Source organism: Physcomitrium patens, chromosome 4 (genome assembly GCF_059467195.1).
Source record: "Physcomitrium patens ecotype Gransden chromosome 4, ASM5946719v1, whole genome shotgun sequence".
Classification (NCBI taxonomy): Eukaryota; Viridiplantae; Streptophyta; class Bryopsida; order Funariales; family Funariaceae; genus Physcomitrium; species Physcomitrium patens.
Window position 1 is genome coordinate 15,125,616 of NC_143413.1, and position 20,315 is coordinate 15,145,930.

The 20,315-nt window shown below is 39.1% G+C and overlaps 2 protein-coding genes across 10 annotated transcripts; one reads left to right on the top strand and one right to left on the bottom strand.

The window, feature by feature from the left end:
* Positions 1–4,042: 4,042 nt before the first annotated feature.
* Positions 4,043–13,101, top strand: LOC112281397 (putative LRR receptor-like serine/threonine-protein kinase At1g06840). 9 transcript variants are annotated; one of them, XM_090249945.1, is made up of 23 exons: positions 4,289–4,306; positions 4,468–4,524; positions 5,453–5,542; positions 6,105–6,206; positions 6,632–6,785; positions 7,137–7,208; positions 7,391–7,462; positions 7,594–7,737; positions 7,829–7,903; positions 8,028–8,099; positions 8,270–8,344; positions 8,455–8,523; positions 8,685–8,750; positions 8,923–8,994; positions 9,160–9,249; positions 9,366–9,446; positions 9,627–10,120; positions 10,241–10,387; positions 10,494–10,795; positions 10,913–10,964; positions 11,088–11,332; positions 11,504–11,638; positions 12,064–13,101. In XM_090249945.1, exons 3-23 carry the CDS (start codon positions 5,494–5,496, stop codon positions 12,454–12,456), a joined length of 2,961 nt encoding a protein of 986 aa, XP_090106071.1. In that variant the 5' UTR covers positions 4,289–4,306; positions 4,468–4,524; positions 5,453–5,493; the 3' UTR covers positions 12,457–13,101. The 9 variants fall into 9 exon arrangements, with proteins under 9 accessions (XP_024373635.1, XP_090106072.1, XP_090106071.1 ...); XM_090249947.1 differs by lacking the exon at positions 4,289–4,306 and adding an exon at positions 4,673–4,801 and having other exon boundaries at positions 4,326–4,524; positions 5,453–5,864; XM_073533442.2 differs by lacking the exon at positions 4,289–4,306 and adding an exon at positions 4,673–4,801 and having other exon boundaries at positions 4,326–4,524.
* A 2,297-nt stretch (positions 13,102–15,398) lies between these two features.
* LOC112281759 (ribulose bisphosphate carboxylase/oxygenase activase 2, chloroplastic) lies at positions 15,399–19,853 on the bottom strand. The gene is made up of 12 exons (XM_024518632.3): positions 19,334–19,853; positions 19,027–19,112; positions 18,826–18,835; positions 18,447–18,509; positions 18,050–18,163; positions 17,773–17,834; positions 17,173–17,227; positions 16,749–16,950; positions 16,529–16,635; positions 16,245–16,300; positions 16,030–16,125; positions 15,399–15,758 (listed from the first exon to the last, which is right to left on the bottom strand). Exons 1-12 carry the CDS (start codon positions 19,746–19,748, stop codon positions 15,621–15,623), a joined length of 1,404 nt encoding a protein of 467 aa, XP_024374400.1. The 5' UTR covers positions 19,749–19,853; the 3' UTR covers positions 15,399–15,620.
* Between the last annotated feature and the right edge of the window lie 462 nt (positions 19,854–20,315).

Genomic DNA, 20,315 nt, shown 5'->3' on the forward strand with positions numbered 1-20,315 from the left:
AACTCTTTCAATTTTTCTTACATTTGTACTATTGCACTCTTCATTTTGAAAAATTCTATCATGATAATACTTAAAGAAAGAAAAATGTATGATATTACTTAAAACAAATAAAAGAGAAGACTTAAAAAAAATAAAAAAATACTAAAAATAATATAAGTTCAAGACAGGATAATCTGTAATTCCTAATATACTTAAGTCTTATCAAGAAAAAGGAATAATTCACTCTTAATTAAGATTAGACTAAGCTTTGATATTGTAAGTGTACTCTTGTCAATTTGTCAAGGACAAGAACTTCATAAAAACAAATAAACAAGTGAGACTTTTTTCAAAGAAATATCACAAAATAGAAATAACTAAATATGTATATTAAGAAAGAAACTAGAATGGCTATTGCTAAAAGATAAGAAAACTAGAGACCCTTGAAATTAGACTCGAAGCAAAAAAGGAGTTGACAAGAATGAAGAAGGCTTCACTCTTGCCTCTATATATACTATCTATTTAAAAGCTATGTGACGATGTTCTATAGGACCTCCAAAAACATGTTGACTTTGCACAATATATATCTTAACTTGTAAGGCAAGTTTTCCATTTGGACATTACATAGTTAGCTTGTTCAGCAAGCTACCAACATGTGTGGCACGTGGTTAACTTATTGACTAAGTTTCTAACCTACCAATCAAGTATAAACACATGTAAAGTCAAAGCAACATCTATAAAGCTTCTAGGAAGTTTTTTCTAAAAGATATTATGAAATTAATCTACTTTTACGTACTTCTATCTATTCATATCACCTAGGTAAACAATTATAATAAATATATGTCGATGATACAAGGACAAGAATTTGATGAAAGAAAATAATCAAATGAAGCTCTCTCAAAGAAATATGAAAAAATAGAAATAGAGAAGTATCTATATTAAAAAAGAAACTAAAATAGCTATTATTAAAAAACAACAAAATTAGAGACTCTTGAAACTAGACTAAAAACAAGATAGGAATTGATAAGAGTGAAGAAGGCTTCACTCTTGCCTCTATACATACTATCTATCTACAATCTATATGACAATGTTCTATAGAACATCTAAAAACCTGTTGACTTTGTATGATATGTATCTTAACTTGCAAGGTAAGTTATTTATTGGGTGCTATATAATTACCTTATTTCACAAGCTATCAACACATGTAACACATGGTTAGTTTGTTGACCAAGTTTCTAACCTATTAATTAACTACAAATACATGTGAAGTCAAAATAATGTTTAAGAAGCTTCTAAAAAGCTTTTTTAGAAGGTATTATAAAATTAATCTATTTTTACCTACCTCTATCTATTCATATTACCTAGAATATAATTATAGTAGATATATATTCGTGACACTATATTAAATAGAAGGATTCAATTTATATAAAGATTTTGAATAATATTTTTAAGATATTGAAAGAAGATATTAAATTATTTTTAGCTTTTTATTTTTTTTAAAAATAGAAAAATAAAAATATATAAATCAATTTTTGAAGTAATATGTGAGATGTACAATCAACTACTACTAAGATGATTGAACAACTCTTTTGTTATTTCTAGAATTTGCTTGTGATTATGTAATAGATTTTTATATTTAATTTTTTTTCTATTTTAATTATAGTTATCATCCATAACAAGATACTTTTATCTTTTTATAAATTAATAATTATATAGATAAAGATTTGCCAAATCTTTTATCAAAGTTGTATACAACAATAAAATCACAATTAAATGAAGCTTGAGAACAATTAAAAATTAAGGTAGATATCCATTGTAAGAAATAACCTCAATTCTATATTGACAAGAAGATATAATTACTTTGTTGTAATATCAAGACTAGTCACTTTTGTAACAAGTTGAATTATCATAAATTTGAGTCATTTTTTATTTGTAAACAAATCAATCTAATTGCTTATCAATTATACCTACTAAAGTCTATTAAGATCAATCCCATGCTTTATATGTCAATTCTTGATATATTAAAAAGAAGATAAATACAACTTCTTCTTATTAAAATAATAAATAATAAAAAATTTAATGTTGAAGAAGTCTTAAACTTAAGTTGGTTCTACAATAGGTTAGAATATTTTGTGCATTGATATAGATTTAATATTAATAAATATATATAGCAACCAATCAAAAAACTTACAAATGCAATAAAGAAAGTTGATACTTCTCATCAACATCATCCATTAAAATCAAGATAAAGAATAAAGCAATTTTTATTTTTATTTTTATAACAAATAAGATTTAATAAAGATTTAATTTCATCTTTATTTGTAATTTTTGTATATTTTTTGTACTTAAGAGATCAAGGATCAACAATCATTAAATTTAACTTAGTAACTATTATTTACTAAATTATTAGACAATGCATTGACATTGTCATAGCCTTCAAGACAATATAATAGAGATGAAGATCTTCAAGAATCTATAGAATTTAATTATCACATATTTATTTTTAGAAAGTAAATGAGATCTCTTTCATTTTTTTCTTTAATTACTAAAAATATATAATTTAATATAATTAATAGAATAAGATATCTACAAAAAATACATATATTATATATTTGTTAATATATATAGAGAGTTAATAAGGCACACCTCCAAATCATATGATGATTAATTTTAGAAGATAAGGAATAGAGAATCGAGATAGGAAACAAGGTACATGGATTTGAAATGGAGGAGGGTAGACATGGATCAAGAAACAGAGACAAGAATGGACAAAATCAATCATGAGAGAATAATATAGGGTGTAGCTTTAATAAAATGAAGTTAACAATAGAATATAGAAGTTGGATTAGAAGTAGATCAAATCACGTTGTTGAACATAAAGAGCTTTAAATTCTTTAAGACTTCATGTTGAAATTTGTATTTAAGTTTGTATGATTGTTTTCAACAATAAAATAGATTAAGAAGGATGTTTACATGTTGGAGCTATTAGCAAGGTTTAAAGCATATCTACATTGAAGTGTTTTTTAATTAAACTTTTTAATAAGACCAACAATTGGTTGGTAAAAAAAACAAATTGGTCAATATTGCAATTGATTGGATTATGTTTATAATATATAATAGTAAATATATCTAAATATATTCTTGACACATAATAAGTTTAAATGCAACTATAATGGTTTTTGTTGAGCCATAAACAACATCTAACAGATTTTAAGTATAAAATCTAGTAGATACTTGCTTCTATGAAAAAATACTGCTTGGAGCATAATACAATCAAGATTTTATTTTATTTTATTTTATTGTAAAGTGATATTTTCTTTTGCTATAAATTGATATCATTATTTGCATTCTAAACCAATCAACTGCACAAACAAAAATCCACTCCCAAACATAACAACCAAATGAACAAACAAGAACAACATCATCACATCACAACCAACCATTTCACCAGAAGCAACACGACGACCCATCCATCATATGAAAACAACAAAACGAAAAACCTCCACAGAGAATGAACCCTAAAAACAGCACAGCATCCAAGGACCAGACCCACCATTAATGGGAGCTATAAAAAAACAATCCAGCACGAGAAACCCAAATTCAACGGGTAGAAAAACAAAGCCAAGCAAAGTCAAGCGGGTAAGGAAAGGAAAGCAAGCATGGGGGGTGGCAGTCAAAAGGAACTAGAAAGGGCCTCTATAACCGCGCCCACCGCCCTCCCCCTGGTCTCCTCCTACCACCGTGATGATCCAGGGACGCAGTGGACACGGCGTCGCGACAACGATCGAGGGCCAAGCTCACGCCGCCTCCACGACGACACCACCAATTGCCGCTTGCCAATTGCCGATTGGTCGGTTACCAGACGCTAATTGGGAGATGGTGTGGTGTGCTTGCATATCCAGGGGTGGAGGAAGTTGATTGCATTGCTGGTGAGCAGATTCCTCCGCTGGTGAATGTTGAAATATACTTCCTAGTTTGACCGTGGCCTGGTTCCTGGTGCCTAGCGTGATTGTGTCGGGGAGGGGAGGCCGCCATCGCGTCTTACCAGTGGGTGCCTTTGGCCTGGATCCGATCTGAGACGCTTTGAACACGTTTATGCAGTGATTCAACGATAAACCATGTTCCTGGCACCGTGATAGCTTGCGGTTGTCGGTTTGTTTCCCATTTCGTCGTAGCCGGCCTCTACCAGGCCCAGTTGATTTGCTGCAGATAGACACTGGTGCCACGGCTGTACCTTGGTGAGGTATGTGGGTCCGGTCCAGCTTTTAAGTAAGCTTTTGGTGTCGCGGATGGCCCTTGGAATGTTGGAGCTGAGGTCGTTGCTGTTCGGGTAAGCTAGCTTGGCTTTGTTAGCAGCGTAGTACTACTGTGGTACGGTGAAGATCTTCGCTATAACGGTGTTTCCATGAGGCGAGCAATTGATGGATTGTTGGGAGTGATTTAGGTCGTTGCTGTGCCTGATTTTGTTCTTGCACCGCATGGCTCTTCCAGTTATTATTTTGGAGCGCCCGAGTTGGTGACCCGAGATTGGTGATCATTTTCTCGCAGGTTTTGACACTGGCTGGTTTGACGGGGGAAATGTTGAATGTTGTTGTTTTCCATTTCTTTGGGTTGTGTTGCTAGATTTTGAAGGTGGTGGGAGGATTTAGATGACATTGGTGAGCACGGAGGTGTAATTTCTGACCTTGTGCACCAGGGCGTGAAATTATACCACGGCCCATCCTCGAAGCTTGCACACTTGACCTTTTGACGATCCAAATTGACTGGAGAGAAAAGTATTGGAGGAGATTATATTCACTGAATATTGCTGCGAACTCTTTGTCAGGTCAGAAGTTGGGGTAGTGTATACATCTGCTGGTGAACTTTGGGCAGACGGTCGATGAGACTCTTTCAATCTTGACTGATTTCTAAGTCGGTTCGACCTTCGGCTGCATGTTGTGCAAACTTTTGTAGAAGAGTTTTAGCAGTAGAGTGTGGTCCTGAGCGTCGTTTTGAGCAAGGAGCCGTCTAGGATAAGTTGGCGACTTTGGTCAGTCTCGTGCTAACTTGAGAAGAAACTTTAAGGCCTTTTCGTTTTTTCGGTGTCACTTAGCACTAGTAGAGACCTTGCTTAATTTCCTTCTCTGGGGTGGGGCTGTAGTGTTGTAGAAGTTCAGTGTTTAGCTTTCTCTGGGGCGAATGATGATGTCGTGCCGTCACTGTTTGGAACGCTTATGTGGAAATTTCTGGGTTTTCATGGCTCCCTCGCTTATTCTTTCGTAAGTTTTCCTTCGCAGCTGGCTGCCATTTGCCTCCCTGATATCTCGACGATTATTAAGGGGTCTGTCCAGGTCACTGTCTGAATGTGCGGTTCGCTAATTGTAGCTTCCGGTCGTCAGAGAGGCAGCGCAGCATCAAAGTCTTTGAGTCTTGGGGTTGATTGCGACACCTTACTCAGAGAGCTGCAGTTAACGCTCATTTTACTTGGTTGTTGCAGGTTTTGCCATAGCCAAGTCCAGCTAGGTTTGCGTCGGCAGGATGCGCAGTGCTCCGCAGGGTTGCAACGTCGCTCCTCTACTTATTGAAGGTCCTTGCATCACTAACAGCGTATCTTCAGCAACCTACGTTCGAAGCGAAACTAACTAGTAGTGCATATTTATCTACGAATCAGGCGATTAGGCTGAATTTACGGTGTTTTGGGGTGATCTGGACAACTATTGAGGAGGTTGCGGTATCAAGGTCCATGTCCTCCATCTGAGAGTTGTGAGCGGAGATATCTGGGAAAGTCCGAGTTTATTCGAAAGTTGCTCCGGTTTGTCAAAACACCTTGACAGTTTGGTTAGCCCAAACTTCAGGAAGGGAAGTTGCATAGGATAACTTGAAAAGGGACGGGTCAGGGTTAGCAACAGGTGAGGACAGCGTTGTATTAACAGCGCGACTTCAACATCTTAGTTCTACAGCAACAAGCTTGACATGAAGTTGAGTTATTAGTTGTAATATAGTGCGCGGCTGAAGCAAAATTCCAGGAGGCGAGGTTATGCAGTTGTTAGAGGACGATACGACGATGCTGTCCACTGTAGAAGCGTCATTTCTAGCCTGTAGGTGATTACCATAGTTCTTACCCAGGATAGTAATTGTCATTGTACCAGCACGGAAGATGAAGGGGCCCAGGATGTATTCAGGGTTGCTGGTTTTAACCAGCCTGCTGATGCTGTTTGCGACGGCGAGAGCAGTTTCAGATCCCACAGAAAGTAAGCGCTACAAACTTTGGTGCTTCATTTAACTTCCGCTCTTGGTCACGTGTACTCTAATTAGGATAACAAATTTTCTCTCGTGCTTCCCACCGAAGAACACGTCGATATTCCCCGTAGTTGTAACATTTTCAATTAACACAAGTTTTATCATTTTTCAAAAATACTAGAATGCCAACTCACAAGCCTATATGTACTCTCTTCACGTGAAATACTCATTGCGAGGCGAGGCCTTCTGCAACATAAGTGGATTTCACTGTATGGGTTTCTGAAATAGTCTATATGATCAGATGGCTAAAACCCTTACTATGTTGCAGTTTTTGCGGTTGGATGTGAAGCTTCTGCTTTCAAGATCCTCGCTTTGAAACTACTGCTGTGTCTGGAATAAAACTTCTTAAGTTAATCATTGAATCTTTTGGTTTCAGCGGCTGCACTCCTAGCTTTCAAGAAGAGCATCGGCGATACAGAGGGGAAGCTATCGAACTGGGAAGGCAATGACCCATGTGGACCTCCGGCATGGGAAGGCATTACTTGTGCTCAAAATGTTACCATTGCAAATATTTCCCATGTCACAGAAATGTAAGCTTTCATTCCTGCCCTTCATCATCCTGTTTTCTTCATCAGAAACGGTATTGTACATTGTGGAAATGGGGAGTTCACTCACGGCTCCTTTACATTAGGGATTGAAGCATGATAAGCTGAATCTGAGATGGCCGCAAGGTTTAGAGTCGACTAAGAAAAATTCATGAAATGCTAATCTCAATTTTTTTAAACCAGTGAAAGAAGTGAATTTTGCACTTGGTATCAAATTGGCTTCTTGGTGTAAAGCAGCACCAAAAATGAATACAAGCTGAGTTGGTGAATACTTGCTCATGCTTGCTCATGCTTGCTCATGCTTGCTGGAGATTAATGTCTGTGGGGATCATGCAGCCATTTGTTTTCCTGCGGTCTCACAGGCACGATTTCTCCCCAAATTGGCAATATGACGTACCTGAAAACATTGTAAGCAACCGCTATTCTATTGGCTCTACACCTTGCCAATTAAAGTGCTCGGCGATTGCAATTTATCGTATTTTGTTCGACTGCTTTGCATTGATTTAGAACGTTATGTCTAGCTTATAATAAGCCATGATATTTGTTCAATATGCTCCTTTACTGATTAAAATATTTCTGTACGAATTTAGGGGCCTGATGAGAAATAGGATCAAAGGCAGTATTCCACCAGAGCTCGGAAATTTGAAAGCCATCATTCGCCTGTGAGTTGGCCGAAATTCTTGTGGAATTTTACGTCCTCTTCATTTTACTTGAACACTGATGAGTTACTCAAAAAATCTCTGAACGACCAATTGTTTAACCTGATGTTTGTATTTTTTTGTGGATTGTGCAGACTTCTGAACGAGAACGAATTGACGGGGCCAATTCCACCAGAACTTGGTAAACTTACGGGTTTGAATAGGCTTCAGCTTGACGAGAACTTTCTCAACGGCACAATTCCTCCAAGCCTTGCTAACCTCACTAGTCTCAGACACATGTAAGTGACGAAAATTTCCAAACGTCCTCTCATCACCGTCTTCACCCTTCTAGTGTTACATTGACTACTTCTGGTTTTATCTATTACACAGGCATCTCAATAACAACTCACTCACTGGACCAATCCCGACCGAGCTTTACAGCAACACCTCTTATCTCCTACATGTGTAAGCGCTCCTTACCTCCTACTTGTTTATCTGCATCAAATTCTACTGATCATTGATGTTTCAGTAATATTCAAGGTTTTGTAAGAAATCAGGCCTGTTTCTTACAAAACCTTGAATATTTCAGGCTGGTAGACAACAACAACTTGTCAGGTCCGTTGCCTGCGGCTCTCGGATCTCTGCCGCATATTCTGATCTTGTAAGTTTATCTCATCTTTTGAACTATTTTTCAATCAGGTTCTGTTACATTAAAATAATCTACAGAATGAGGTCCCCAGTTATATGAATGGTTCTGGAATTGCCTAAATAACATAGCTCCTTTTTTTTTTTTTTTTTTTTTTTTTTTTTTGCTATTGAATGTGCTCGCAGACAAGTGGATAATAATCCTCTCATTGGAGGCACTCTTCCAGTTGAATGGCTCCAGAATCCTTCGCTCATAAAATTGTAAGCACAATTTCTTGGCACACTTTGTCTTTCGATCTAGTACCTTCTTGATTGTTGTTCTTGTTTTCTTTCATGTTTTAGCGATTGACTGCTCGCTCATGTCTTTACAGGAGCGCAAGGAATTGCTCACTGGGAGGACCAATCCCTGACCTTGTTTCCGCCACAAATTTGACTTATTTGTAAGTAATTTCTGACAAGAAAAGGTTCACGCGAGTTTCTTTGTGAAAAGATCCGACTTCTGTTTTAGTGGTCATTGAGCCGCACTGAACCACTTAAATTGCATTCTGATGATAGTTGGAGCGAATTTCTAATATCATGCTGAGTTCGTCTGTTTCTGCAGAGATTTGAGCAAGAACAAATTTGAGGGTTCTTTTCCGAGCAACTTCTCTTCGAAGCTTGTAACCATGTAAGCTTCTGGATGCAGTTCACCAATGACTGGCGTATGTAAATTTATTTCTGTTTATATAGCACGTCGCTCTGTTCGTGAAATATATAGTATCACTCGATGTCGATTATCATAAGACAGACTAGCTTCAACAGATACTGACCCAGATATGTGATCTTACCTGTGTTGACAGTACTGTTTCGGAGAATAACCTCGTTGGGGCAATTCCTGCCACAGTCGGAGGTCTTCAAGATGTTCAAGCCTTGTGAGTGCTTCCTGACCGTAACAGTATTGTTAATGACTGAAAAGCTTGTGTAGGAATGCTAGAATCGATTCCCTGAACCACCGAAACATATCAAACGAAAAAATGGAGTAAGGTTGAAAGCGTCACATTAGTAAGACTGAAACATCGGTTGGTTGCTGCAAACAGGCAGTTTGCTTACAACAGTTTCAACGGGTCAATCCCCGACACTCTGGGAACTGCGGCAAGCTTCAAGAATAAAAGCCAGCAGACTGTTCTGTAAGTTTATAGCCCTATATGTAGACCAGGAGCTTCGCTTGCGGTTTCATGTTGATGCTATTTACATGCTGCAAAATTAGGCATTGACATGTTAGCCCTGCGAAATTTGCTTGCAGAGACCTCCGCAACAACTCGCTCACCGGCATAGACCTCAAAACTACCCAGGCGGGCGAAACAAACGAGAATATGACGATCAGGTGCTTCACTAGCAAACGATACTCCTCAACGCTAAGACTAACCAGCTTGACAGACCTTTCTCTGAAGCAAGACACCTAGCTAGATGATTGACGACAGGACTCAACCTCAACATTTGGATTGACATCCTTTTGACTCTTTGCTAGATCTTCTGACAAGATTTATTGTAATGGTTGCGACAGACTCTTTGGAAATCCGATATGTGAAAACGCCAACTACCTTGCGGATAATTATAGACTGAAGTACTGCGTAGAGCAGAGTAACCAAACGGTGAGAGACCTTGCCACTGGCAGTACAGCGGGATGCGCGCAGTGCGACCTTCCCCAGATGGCCGTGCTTGAATCTTCTGGAAAATGTCGTTGTGCGAAGCCTATTGAGATGGATATCCGACTGAAGAGCCCGAGCTTCACCTTCTTCAGTCGCTTCAAAAACGAGTTCTACTCTCTGGTTACGAATGTTTTAAGAATCTCCGAATCGCATTTACAGATTGGAGTTTTGGAATGGCAACCAGGCCCTCGTTTGTTCATGGTGATCTATATCTTTCCCCTGAACGAAACATTCAGCAGAACGGAGTATGAGCGGATCTTCAAAATTGTTGCCAATTGGGAGATGTCGGCTGGTTCCGAATGGTCACTCTCCGTGATCGGTCCTTACGAGCTGCTGTATTTCACAGAGGGTGAACTTCTGTGGCTCTTGGTGAAAAGCTCTTTGCGATGTACCGAAATTTATACGTCTTAAAGTTTCTGGAGAGATGGAAAGAGTGAATGGTGAAGCATCTGCGTGTTCTTTTTTGCAGTGACGAAGGATACTTCGAAAAGCTTTTCAAAAGGTGCGATTGCTGCAATTGCCGTGGGATGCTTCGTTCTGGCTGCTGCGCTATTGGTGTTTGCATATTTGTGGTGGTATCGCAGGCGCTGGACCAAAGTACCGGCGAAAAGCTTTGGTAAGCCCACGTTTGAGTTTCTGTGAGAGTGTTTCTATTTGCACTTGATATCGTTTAAAGCAGCTTGTTCATGGAGTTGAAGCTCGAAGTGTGTGATCCGGTGCAGCTGAGAGAAGCCTGGCGTTGATGCCTCCGGGTCTAAAGCTTGCGGGAGTGAAAGCGTTTACGTTTGAGGAAGTTCAGAAGGCAACAAATAACTTCCACGTCGACTCCACGCTTGGGCGAGGCGGCTATGGCCATGTGTACAAAGGCCTCCTTCCCGATGGGACAGTAGTTGCCGTGAAGCGAGCTGATGGAGGATCTCTTCAGGGCTCAGAGCAGTTTTATACCGAGATTGAGCTGCTATCTAGGGTTCATCATCGAAACCTCGTTTCTCTAATCGGCTTCTGTAACGATCAGGGAGAGCAGGTTTGTAAAAATCGTTGAACTCTTCGTGGCTATCTCATCCGTCGTTTTTCATTTTCCTGCTATGTTTCAAGGGAACTGAGTAATGTGTCAAGCTCACGCTGGAATTTCTGGCTGTAGATGTTGATCTATGAGTTCATGCCGGGGGGAAATCTGCGAGACCATCTCATCCGTAAGTTCCTTTGACTCTGAAGTTTTATTTGCTACACTCTGGGTTTCTTATTTCCCTCTCTTTTCCTGAAATATCAAGAGGTTGATCCATCCTGAATTTGGAATGCCCAATGTGCCATTGCAGCCACTGAGATCTTGGACTACGCAACTCGCGTGCGAATTGCACTTGGGACTGCCAAGGGTATTCTTTATCTTCATACCGAGGCTGATCCTCCAATTTTTCATCGTGATATCAAGGCGAGCAATATACTGCTGGATCACAAGTTGAATGCGAAGGTCGCCGACTTCGGCCTCTCCAAACTAGCTCCAACTCCAGAGATGAGTGGTAGCACTCCTGAAGGCATTTCGACCAACGTCAGGGGCACTCCGGTGAGTTTCTTCTTGCTAACCTATAAACTTGTGCTACAGTACAAACATTTCTTTGTTTTCTTCTGCAAAGCATTCGTCTGTTTTCTTCGTTGCGAAAAATGACTGGAGATGTTATCAGAAATTAACTGTCAGTTTGAAACTAACTCGCCGTTTTGATGTGATTGCTTGAAGGGCTATTTGGACCCGGAATACTTCATGACAAACAAACTAACGGACAAAAGCGACGTCTACAGCTTTGGTGTGGTATTGCTAGAGCTGCTGACTGGCATGTTGCCCATCGCTCAAGGGAGGAATCTCGTACGAGAGGTAATGAAATTTTCAGAGTTTTTCAGGAATTACGGTAGCACTTTAATGCCACTCACAGTCTTGTCCAACATGCATCGTCAAGACTTGCCTATAAAGATATTGGTAGTTTTTGCTAAGCAAGATTTTCTCTTCAGAGAAAATTTGGGTCCTTTTCATTCCGTGTAGTCTCATGAAATTCCCACCTGCATGCCTTTACATCAAGGAAAAGAGCAGCCATATCGTGAATAAAACAGAACGACAGTCAATTTCCTTCTTTAGAGATGTTTGGAAAAGTAGAGTTTGTGCCAATTAGAGTTGCTCCTTCTCAAAGTAGCCCGACTTCGAGGAGAACATGGGAGGGGAGGAGATCGGTGAAAGATGATGGAACCTATTCGAAGACGAAGCCTTTCAAATGAAGCAACTAAGCTGCTGAATGCATGGTGCAGGTACAAGACGCCGTGAGAGACGGCAAGTTCAAGGACCTTGTGGATCCGTGCATGGGATCCTACCCACCCAAAGGCGTCGAGGCGCTTCTAGACCTGGCGGTTACCTGCGTGGACACGGACATGGACAAACGACCCCAAATGGTGGAGGTGACGCGCGACTTGGAAACAATCTTGCGGGACACTGTCGCACCGGAATCCCCAAGTGAGTGGGCCAAAAGCGACTCGTCAGCCTCCGCCGACTCCTCCTTCAAAAAAGCCTCGGACAGATGGCCTCCGAAGAAGAACGCCACCTTCCAACACGACATGTCTTGGACATCGACCGACGATCTCATGACAAGCCGTTCTAGAGACACAATGCAATCATCCATAAGCATGGAGATGAAACCACGATGAGCTCGCCCGCTTTCCTGTGTGACCGTTCTCTTCGACGCCAAGCCACGACTCTTCTCACCAAGTCGCCGCACTCCCCAACTCCCAATTCCCTCCATCCTCTTCGCACAGACACAACAACCCAATTGTAATGGATAGTGTCTCCAATCCAGCCAACATGCGCATGAATGTTGATCGTTCGACGTTGCTGGGCAGCCGAAAGAGTTGTACCGCGATTTCTTCGCATACTGCTATGCTGTACCATTCTATCAAACAAATCTTCTTCTTCATCCTCTTCATCATCATGGATTTGTGTCTGTTGTTTTGTTGTTCTCGGGATCGTTCTCTTGCGATGTCCATATGGATCTGGACATGTTGCGGTGTTGCGCCGCCGCTGGGGTTGATTGTTTCTGAGACCTCGAGGTAGTCGACGGCGCTGGTGGTACTAGGAATAAGCTTGACAGACAGATCGGTAGATTTCTATACGTAGATTGATTGTTAGATTGGTGGATGCGTGGATTGATCAATTGGTAGATATACATACCTATGGATCGATCCATCTGTAGAATGCTGAGCGAGCGTTGCGGGAGTGGAAAACAAATTGAACTTACATGGCTCTATATGTATATATATATTTTAAAGGAAAAAACAAAAACAATATGAATCACATTTTATAGTCTGATCACTCAAATGGACCATGAATTGGGTGTATTTTCCAATGATAGATAGATAGATAAAATTGATTGATTGATTGATTGAGTAAGTAGTCAATATCTTTTCTAAGAAATGTTCAAAAAGGTTTTTAGATGTATTATTGGATTTATTGGTATTTTAGATGTTTAATGCAGTTGTAGTGAGTTTTTTTAATTTTTTCTATATATTAGACATTTGTATTGTAAGTTTAATGATTTTTAAGAAGTTTTCACATGGCATTTGAATTCATTAGTATTTGTGAAGACAAGATTAACTTATATTTAGGTATGTCAATGCCATTTTTGTTATCTAGTATTTATTATGATTCTTCAGTTTTTTGGTATTTCACAACAACTATTCCAATATCTATATATATATATATATATATATACATGGATACTAGTGTTGGTTCTCTTGCTTTGCATTGGATTAAAAACAAAATTTATCATCAATTACTGGCAGCTTCAATGCTAAGTGCATATACAAGAACTTCAATGAATCTATATAAATTCAATTTCCATCTCCCTTGTACAATCCCAATTGATTTGTGTTTGTTCTTCTCTCAATGAGAGTTGTATGATATTGGGTGATAGTGAAGGTATAGGGTGTGTAAGAGGCAGGGAGCAATAGGGTGATTCTAAGGCGAGATGTTGGTTGTAGCAAGGAGGGTGAGAGAGTGAGAAATGGAGGTAGAGACATGCAATGGGCAAAGCATGGTGTGAGGCAGAGGGAGTAGGAGAGCAAGGGTGGGTGGTAGAAGGGTGGGGAAGAGCATAATAAAAGGACACTTACCAAGGTGGGGTTGATCTATGATAAGGAAGGTGGATGGCCTAGAGGAGCTTGGTCCATTACATTGACAGGGTAGGTGGCTCTACTATCTCTCAACAGAGAGCATACACATCATAATTTGTGGCAATGGGGGGTTGCATTTGCATGATCTTGGCCTAAAATGAAAGCTGAAACCAGAGAATACGGGGGTTGGGATGGAGAGGACATGGAATGGGAGATGCTAGGTTAAAACATTACTGAAGAATGAGAAAGAGAATGTGAACGTTTGCAAGCAATTAGGATGTCAACAGACATTATTTATTGGATAACAAATAGCAAGGGTATCAAGAGACACCTTCAATCCATGTAAGCTACAAATAAATAGTAGCTTTACTATATATATATATATATATATTTATATTTATATGTATAATATGATTTCAAAATTTTAAAAGTAAATGGACATGTTTAAAAAGTGAATATGAATTTTTGTTCTTAACAATTGGATTCTATTTTTTTCAATAATTACTTGTAATTTCACACTTTTAACAGTAAGACAAATCATGAGTTTTAACTTAAATCCATAAATGGATGTGGAAAGTAAAATTTATTCAGTGTACAAATTTTTATTTATTAATAATCCATATTCAACAAAATCTGTGAAACAATTTATATAACTACAAAATTAATTCCTAACATTTATATGATATTTGATATTTTCAATAGTTTAAATTAACACAGTATAATGTAAAATAAAAAACATATATAATACAAAAATTCATAAATTTAATGAGCATTTCTTAAGGATATACTAATAATTTTGAAATGTTAAAATTTTATACAATGCACAATTGTGTATATATATATATATATATATATATATATATTCTAGGATGTATTTGAATATTAATATGTTTTGCCATTACATAATTCTCTAAAATTATTAGCCACAAATTGGTAATCTTTAATTAACTAAGACAATATAAACTTTTACATTTGAAGACATTAAATGTATTGTAAATACAACGTTGAAAATGGAATTTACATTATACAACGTTGTGTTCATACAGTTTATTATTGTGCAATTTTGTAAATTTGAAAAATAATTATATACACAGATATATATATATATATATATATGTATAAAGGGACATTCAGTAGTCTTATAATTCAAATTGTGGAATGATATCAAAACATAACAACTGTTTTTACAACTGTCAACTGGAATCGTTCGTTCAATAGCTAGATTACGCAAGCTTGATTCAGAGATGATCACAACGTTTTCAGCAGTAATATATATATATATATATATATCTATTTAATTCATTACTTGCTTTGCCATACTTTTTACACAATCAGCATTAAATGCGTACTGGTCTGTATCTTCTAATTGAACAGTTCCTTAGGCAGTTTAAGAGGATACTTTGGGTGTAAATAAGGGCAGTTTATGACTACGGTTGAGTGTTCATGAGCTTAAATAAGTGCCATGATGCAGAATATGAACATGGTAGAATATTCAGCCGGTACCCAGCTTGGCAATATTATTACGTCTTCAATGGTTAAATCAAAACAAATTCCATGGTAATAATGTGTTTGCCATTACTACAGTCTACTAACGCTCTCATCTGGCATTATTCCAGAATAGGATTATCTGCAACATCTTCAGCATTCTCATTTCGCTAACAAAGTAACCGAATATGATACAACTGTGCCTTTCGATGAGCTGCTTATGAAGCTGAAATAGAAAGACCACCCCCTGGACCTGTTTGTTTTTTCATGTACTCATCTGAGAGCTTCATGTTGTTCACCATGTTCTGCTCTTCCACAAGCTCATAACCAGCCTTGATAAGATCGTCCACGTTTTGCTGAGAAAAAACAGATATCCAATCACCAGTTAATGGTAAGAGGCCCTGGGGTTTATTGTTGGAACGACAATTTAAAGCCTTAGCAGGAAAACACAAACTATTCTTGGAAGTGTTGTAATATCAACTATTGATCGTTGGGTCATATACTTTGGCCTTCCGAGGATTAAAGATAATATAGGGCTTCTAGTATGGAAAATCTCCTATCATTTTTGGATAAATTAAGACCTGGACAGTTCTGTGAAAACCGTTAATATGGGAAGAAAATACATACCTCTGGTGCTATAAATTCTGGGAGAGGTGCATCGCCTTTTTTACGCCGAAGAAGCTTTGGTCCTATTTGTTCAGCTCCTCCAATCTCGTTGACCCACTACAAAGCCAGAAAGGCATGTCAGATTCACGATTCTGTCACGCCTTTCGAAATGAAATAGCGCCTCCTATACCTAAATGCTGAATGGACGACGAGTCGGTGATTTTTGGCCCAAGTACCTCCAGGACGTGCTTATCGTATGTCCTCGACCTGAGAGCGCCATAAAAGTCCAATGCTGTTTCCAAACCGCGTGTTTAAGAAAATCACATGCTTGCACCTTTGAGGTTATCCCACTTAACTTCACATTCTACACCATTCAACAGCAGTAACTGCAATTCGCCCTTGGAACTTCTAAAGCACTAACTGGTTCCGGCTTCACAAACCGTTGATACTCTGAATGTCTTAAAAACCAAAGAAGCGACCTAACCATACAATAAGGCGTAGTGCATACTAGGTATAGTACCTTGGTTAGGGAATGTGTCGATGATGAAACCAATATCAGCTTCACTAAGACCATCTTTCTTATACATTTGGTACACAATTTTGACTAAATCATCCCTCGTTGGCTGCCTGCAATCAAGAATTTATTTTAACACCAATGGTAGAGGACAATGAAAATGATGACTAATAACTTCATAGAAGGGGAGGCGGAAAGAGAAAGAATAGAGTTATACTTTGCTTACCAGTAGAATTTATCCATTCGACCATCTCGAATCAGAGGTGCCCAAATTGTAGAGAAGTCATTCCCAGTAACAATGATTGGCACACGATTCACAATATCAGCCTCTCGCCATGCCTGCCCAACGCTCACACGATTGGGGTTGTCAGCTAAATTCATAAGTGTGCCAACCACCATCTGGTTATTGACCGTCATTTGCGTATTTTCTGCATGTACAAGACCCACCAAAAATCAATAAAACTTGAAAGCAACCACAAGAACATCAGGAACAGGTTTTAGAGAAATAGCAAATCATTTAACCGCTAAACTTCAAACTTAATATCAAAACACCTAATACAGTTCTAAGGAATGTAGTCAGGAATAAACTTAAAACAGGGAAGTAGCTCGCACAGTAACTCAATCCATCTTATCTAAGAGAAAATTCATACCAAATCGTCCTATTCCAGCATCGAGGTCATTAATCATCAGACAGCTCATTTTTCCCTGCAAAAAAAATGCAGGTATTGACCTTCAGCCATATGGAATGTAGAACGAGACAACCTTGACAGTGAAAATTGAATCCAGGCAAGGGACCGACAATTTTAAAGTTTCTTACGTGCAAATCTAACACCACACTCAACTCAAACTGATGTACAATTGGAACATAAGGCAATTAACTCTGAATTTATACGAAATTCAAATTGTCACCTTTTTATCAAAAACCTAAAATTAAAGTTTAGTCATACTCTAGACAGAGTTTTAAGATAATCATTAATATTCCAGTAGTAATGTGCTCATAACAACAGACTTGTGTCCACACATTACAACGATTCTCTGAATTCAAGGTAGGATTGAAAATTTCTGTTCTCTGAAATGCCAAAAAATGTAAACAGCTAAAATTCTCAGATCTCGCAAGAAACATTTTAAGCTTGAAGATCCTACAGCCCAACGTCACAGATATTCATGAGGATGCTTCCTTTTTCAGCAATTCGTACGCATCACTAATTACGTTTCAATCACACTCATCAAATTCTAAGTCTTAAACTGACCTGGTTGTTTATGACAAGATGTGCGGCTCGGTAACGTTCTCGAATCAGCTTACCAGGTTCTCCTGCCAGACAATGTAGTTATCGTTGCTGCGAGATTAGAAAATATTTGAGGAATTTTGTGCAATTAAGCTGTACCATCTTCTGGTACAGGACTGATACAATTGACTGATATGCTCTACTAGCTAACAAATTCAACAGTGAGACCACAGTTCCCAATCACTCAAGATCGATGAGCACGCTGCAACCTCTGCAACAAAAGTTCCGTCATAAAACAAACCTGCCCATTCTGATTCCATCTCGCCGGCAGACATGATAATGGGTTCAATACCCATTGCCTTGAATATTAGCTCTGTCTGAAAAGACTTGCCTTGACCCTTTCCTCCCCAGACACCTGCCATTGACGGCTCAGAAACTCTGAAACACTTCAAGTAGGGAACTCACTTCACATTGTGATAAATGTGTTGTATAGTTCGTCCATCAAATGTTAATTTGCTTCAAGGAGGATACCCTCGCTATAATACCCAGATTATTAATAGCAGAATGTTCTGTGATACATTCTGCTATGCAAATTAAAGAGCACCTACATACAAAATTAAAATTTGGAAAAATTGACAGTAAGTTCAAGGACAGGACCATACATTGTTCTATTTAGCAGAAAAGTAGGTAGTATATACCCAAAATGAGAGGAACTTTGCCGTCAATTTGTGCAGCCAGATAGTTCTTGACAATGTGCGTCACTGCATGCGGCAATGGAACAATCCCCCGACACAAACTGGGTCAAGTGAAAGTGCAATCATCTTCTCAAAAATGCTGATAATAGATCAGCTGATATAATGCCACTGTCTGAAACTCCACCTTCATGCTATTGGACAATGCACCACTATCTACTTTCTCCTTCTTGCGTGTAGAATCAATTTACACGCGGAATGCTTGCAACGAAATATACGTCCAACAGTAAGGTGCTTGTAAGCTCTGTCTTTTTGTACGAAGGTGGTCAATTAATTGCTACAAGAAGAGATGGTTTCATTGGCAGGCCCTAATGATTGAACTCACCCACTTTATCCTACATGTCCACATCCATGAACAGAATTAGCACAGGGCTCAGCTAGTAGGAAACAACACCTCTACATGTAGCATGATATTCATAAGAAGGGCAATGGTTCCACCAGCACCACAACAGAAGTTTGACCCAAGGATGTGAGATCATCAGGGATAGGGTTTCTGATGCGAGAGTGTAAAGAATTAAAATTGTACCATAAACGCAGGGGCGATGTAGTAATCTCCTGTAATATGCTCAAATGAACGCGTCACTTTCTGGCGATACTTGAAGACGATGTCCGCTGCAACAGAACTCAGTAACACCACAGGAATATATTGTCAGTCTTCACAGAATTGAATTGTGCTTCATTTGACCTTCAATTTAGATCAGCAATGCTGGATCCGCATCCTCCACGTATATGTGCTAAAGAACAGGCATTTAGTTTCAAATCTTGTCTACGATTGTATTCGAGAATTGCGAGCTATGGTTGCAGGTGTACAGAGAGTAAAGAGCGATACATACCTTCTTTACCCAAGAAATCTCCCGTGAAGAGGCTGTCGATCATTCCTGTACGCGCCCCCACAGTGATATTGAGATTGTCCGATTCCTTGCCGAGGCGGTAGAGGTAGTCATTGCCCAACACGTCTGTAGCTTCCCACGACGATTGATTCGACAACTTCTTGGTCTCATTCTTGGATCCAGCGTCCGCTAAGCCTTCGTCCGCTTGGGTGTCGCCTGAAGAAGAATCAACTGGCAGGCACGCACGGACTCCAGAGAATTTATGGGGTTGAGAATGGCGATTTCCATTGCGAATAGAGAAGAAACCGGCATTGGAAAGATTCACAACTGAAATTCGGCTGTTGAACGAAGATTGTTTTGGTGCCAGTGCTTCTATTTTAAAAGGTCCCATAGTAGTGCAGGCCATGGCGACCTCCATTGCACCTTCTCAACCTCCCACTTCCAGCCTCTCAATTCTAAACTCTCACAAGAAACTGGACCAAGTGTTGTACCAGACACCCACAAACCCAAGTAGACTTCGCTTGCATCAAACGTTAACAATTGGACTTTAAAACCCAAGTTATAGCTGCCAGGATGCAAACAAGATGAATGGCCATTGATTTAACGAAGAAGCAGCCACGGGGCGTAACTGAGAGAGACGAGCAGATTTGTGGCTAACTTTGCAAGGCTGCACTTGCAAGCATCTCAGCATCCGTCTATCTTGCCCAGCAGATAAAAGTGTGGTCCCGGTGCCAACGACGGATAAGGTCACAGCAGTAAACACGAATGAACGAATCTAATTCAAAAGGGTTAATCTACAAACTTTTCACCTGCGCCATCCATGACCACGTTCAGGCTACTCCAGGACCTGTAAACCATTGGATGTCGCACCGTGAAGTGGGTTTTTTGCAGCTGGTAGGGTTAAATTTGAACGGACGTGGGCAAAGCGTCATGGTGATGGCGATGGCAACACGTCGAAAGAAGCGCTGTTGTTCCGTGATCTGTG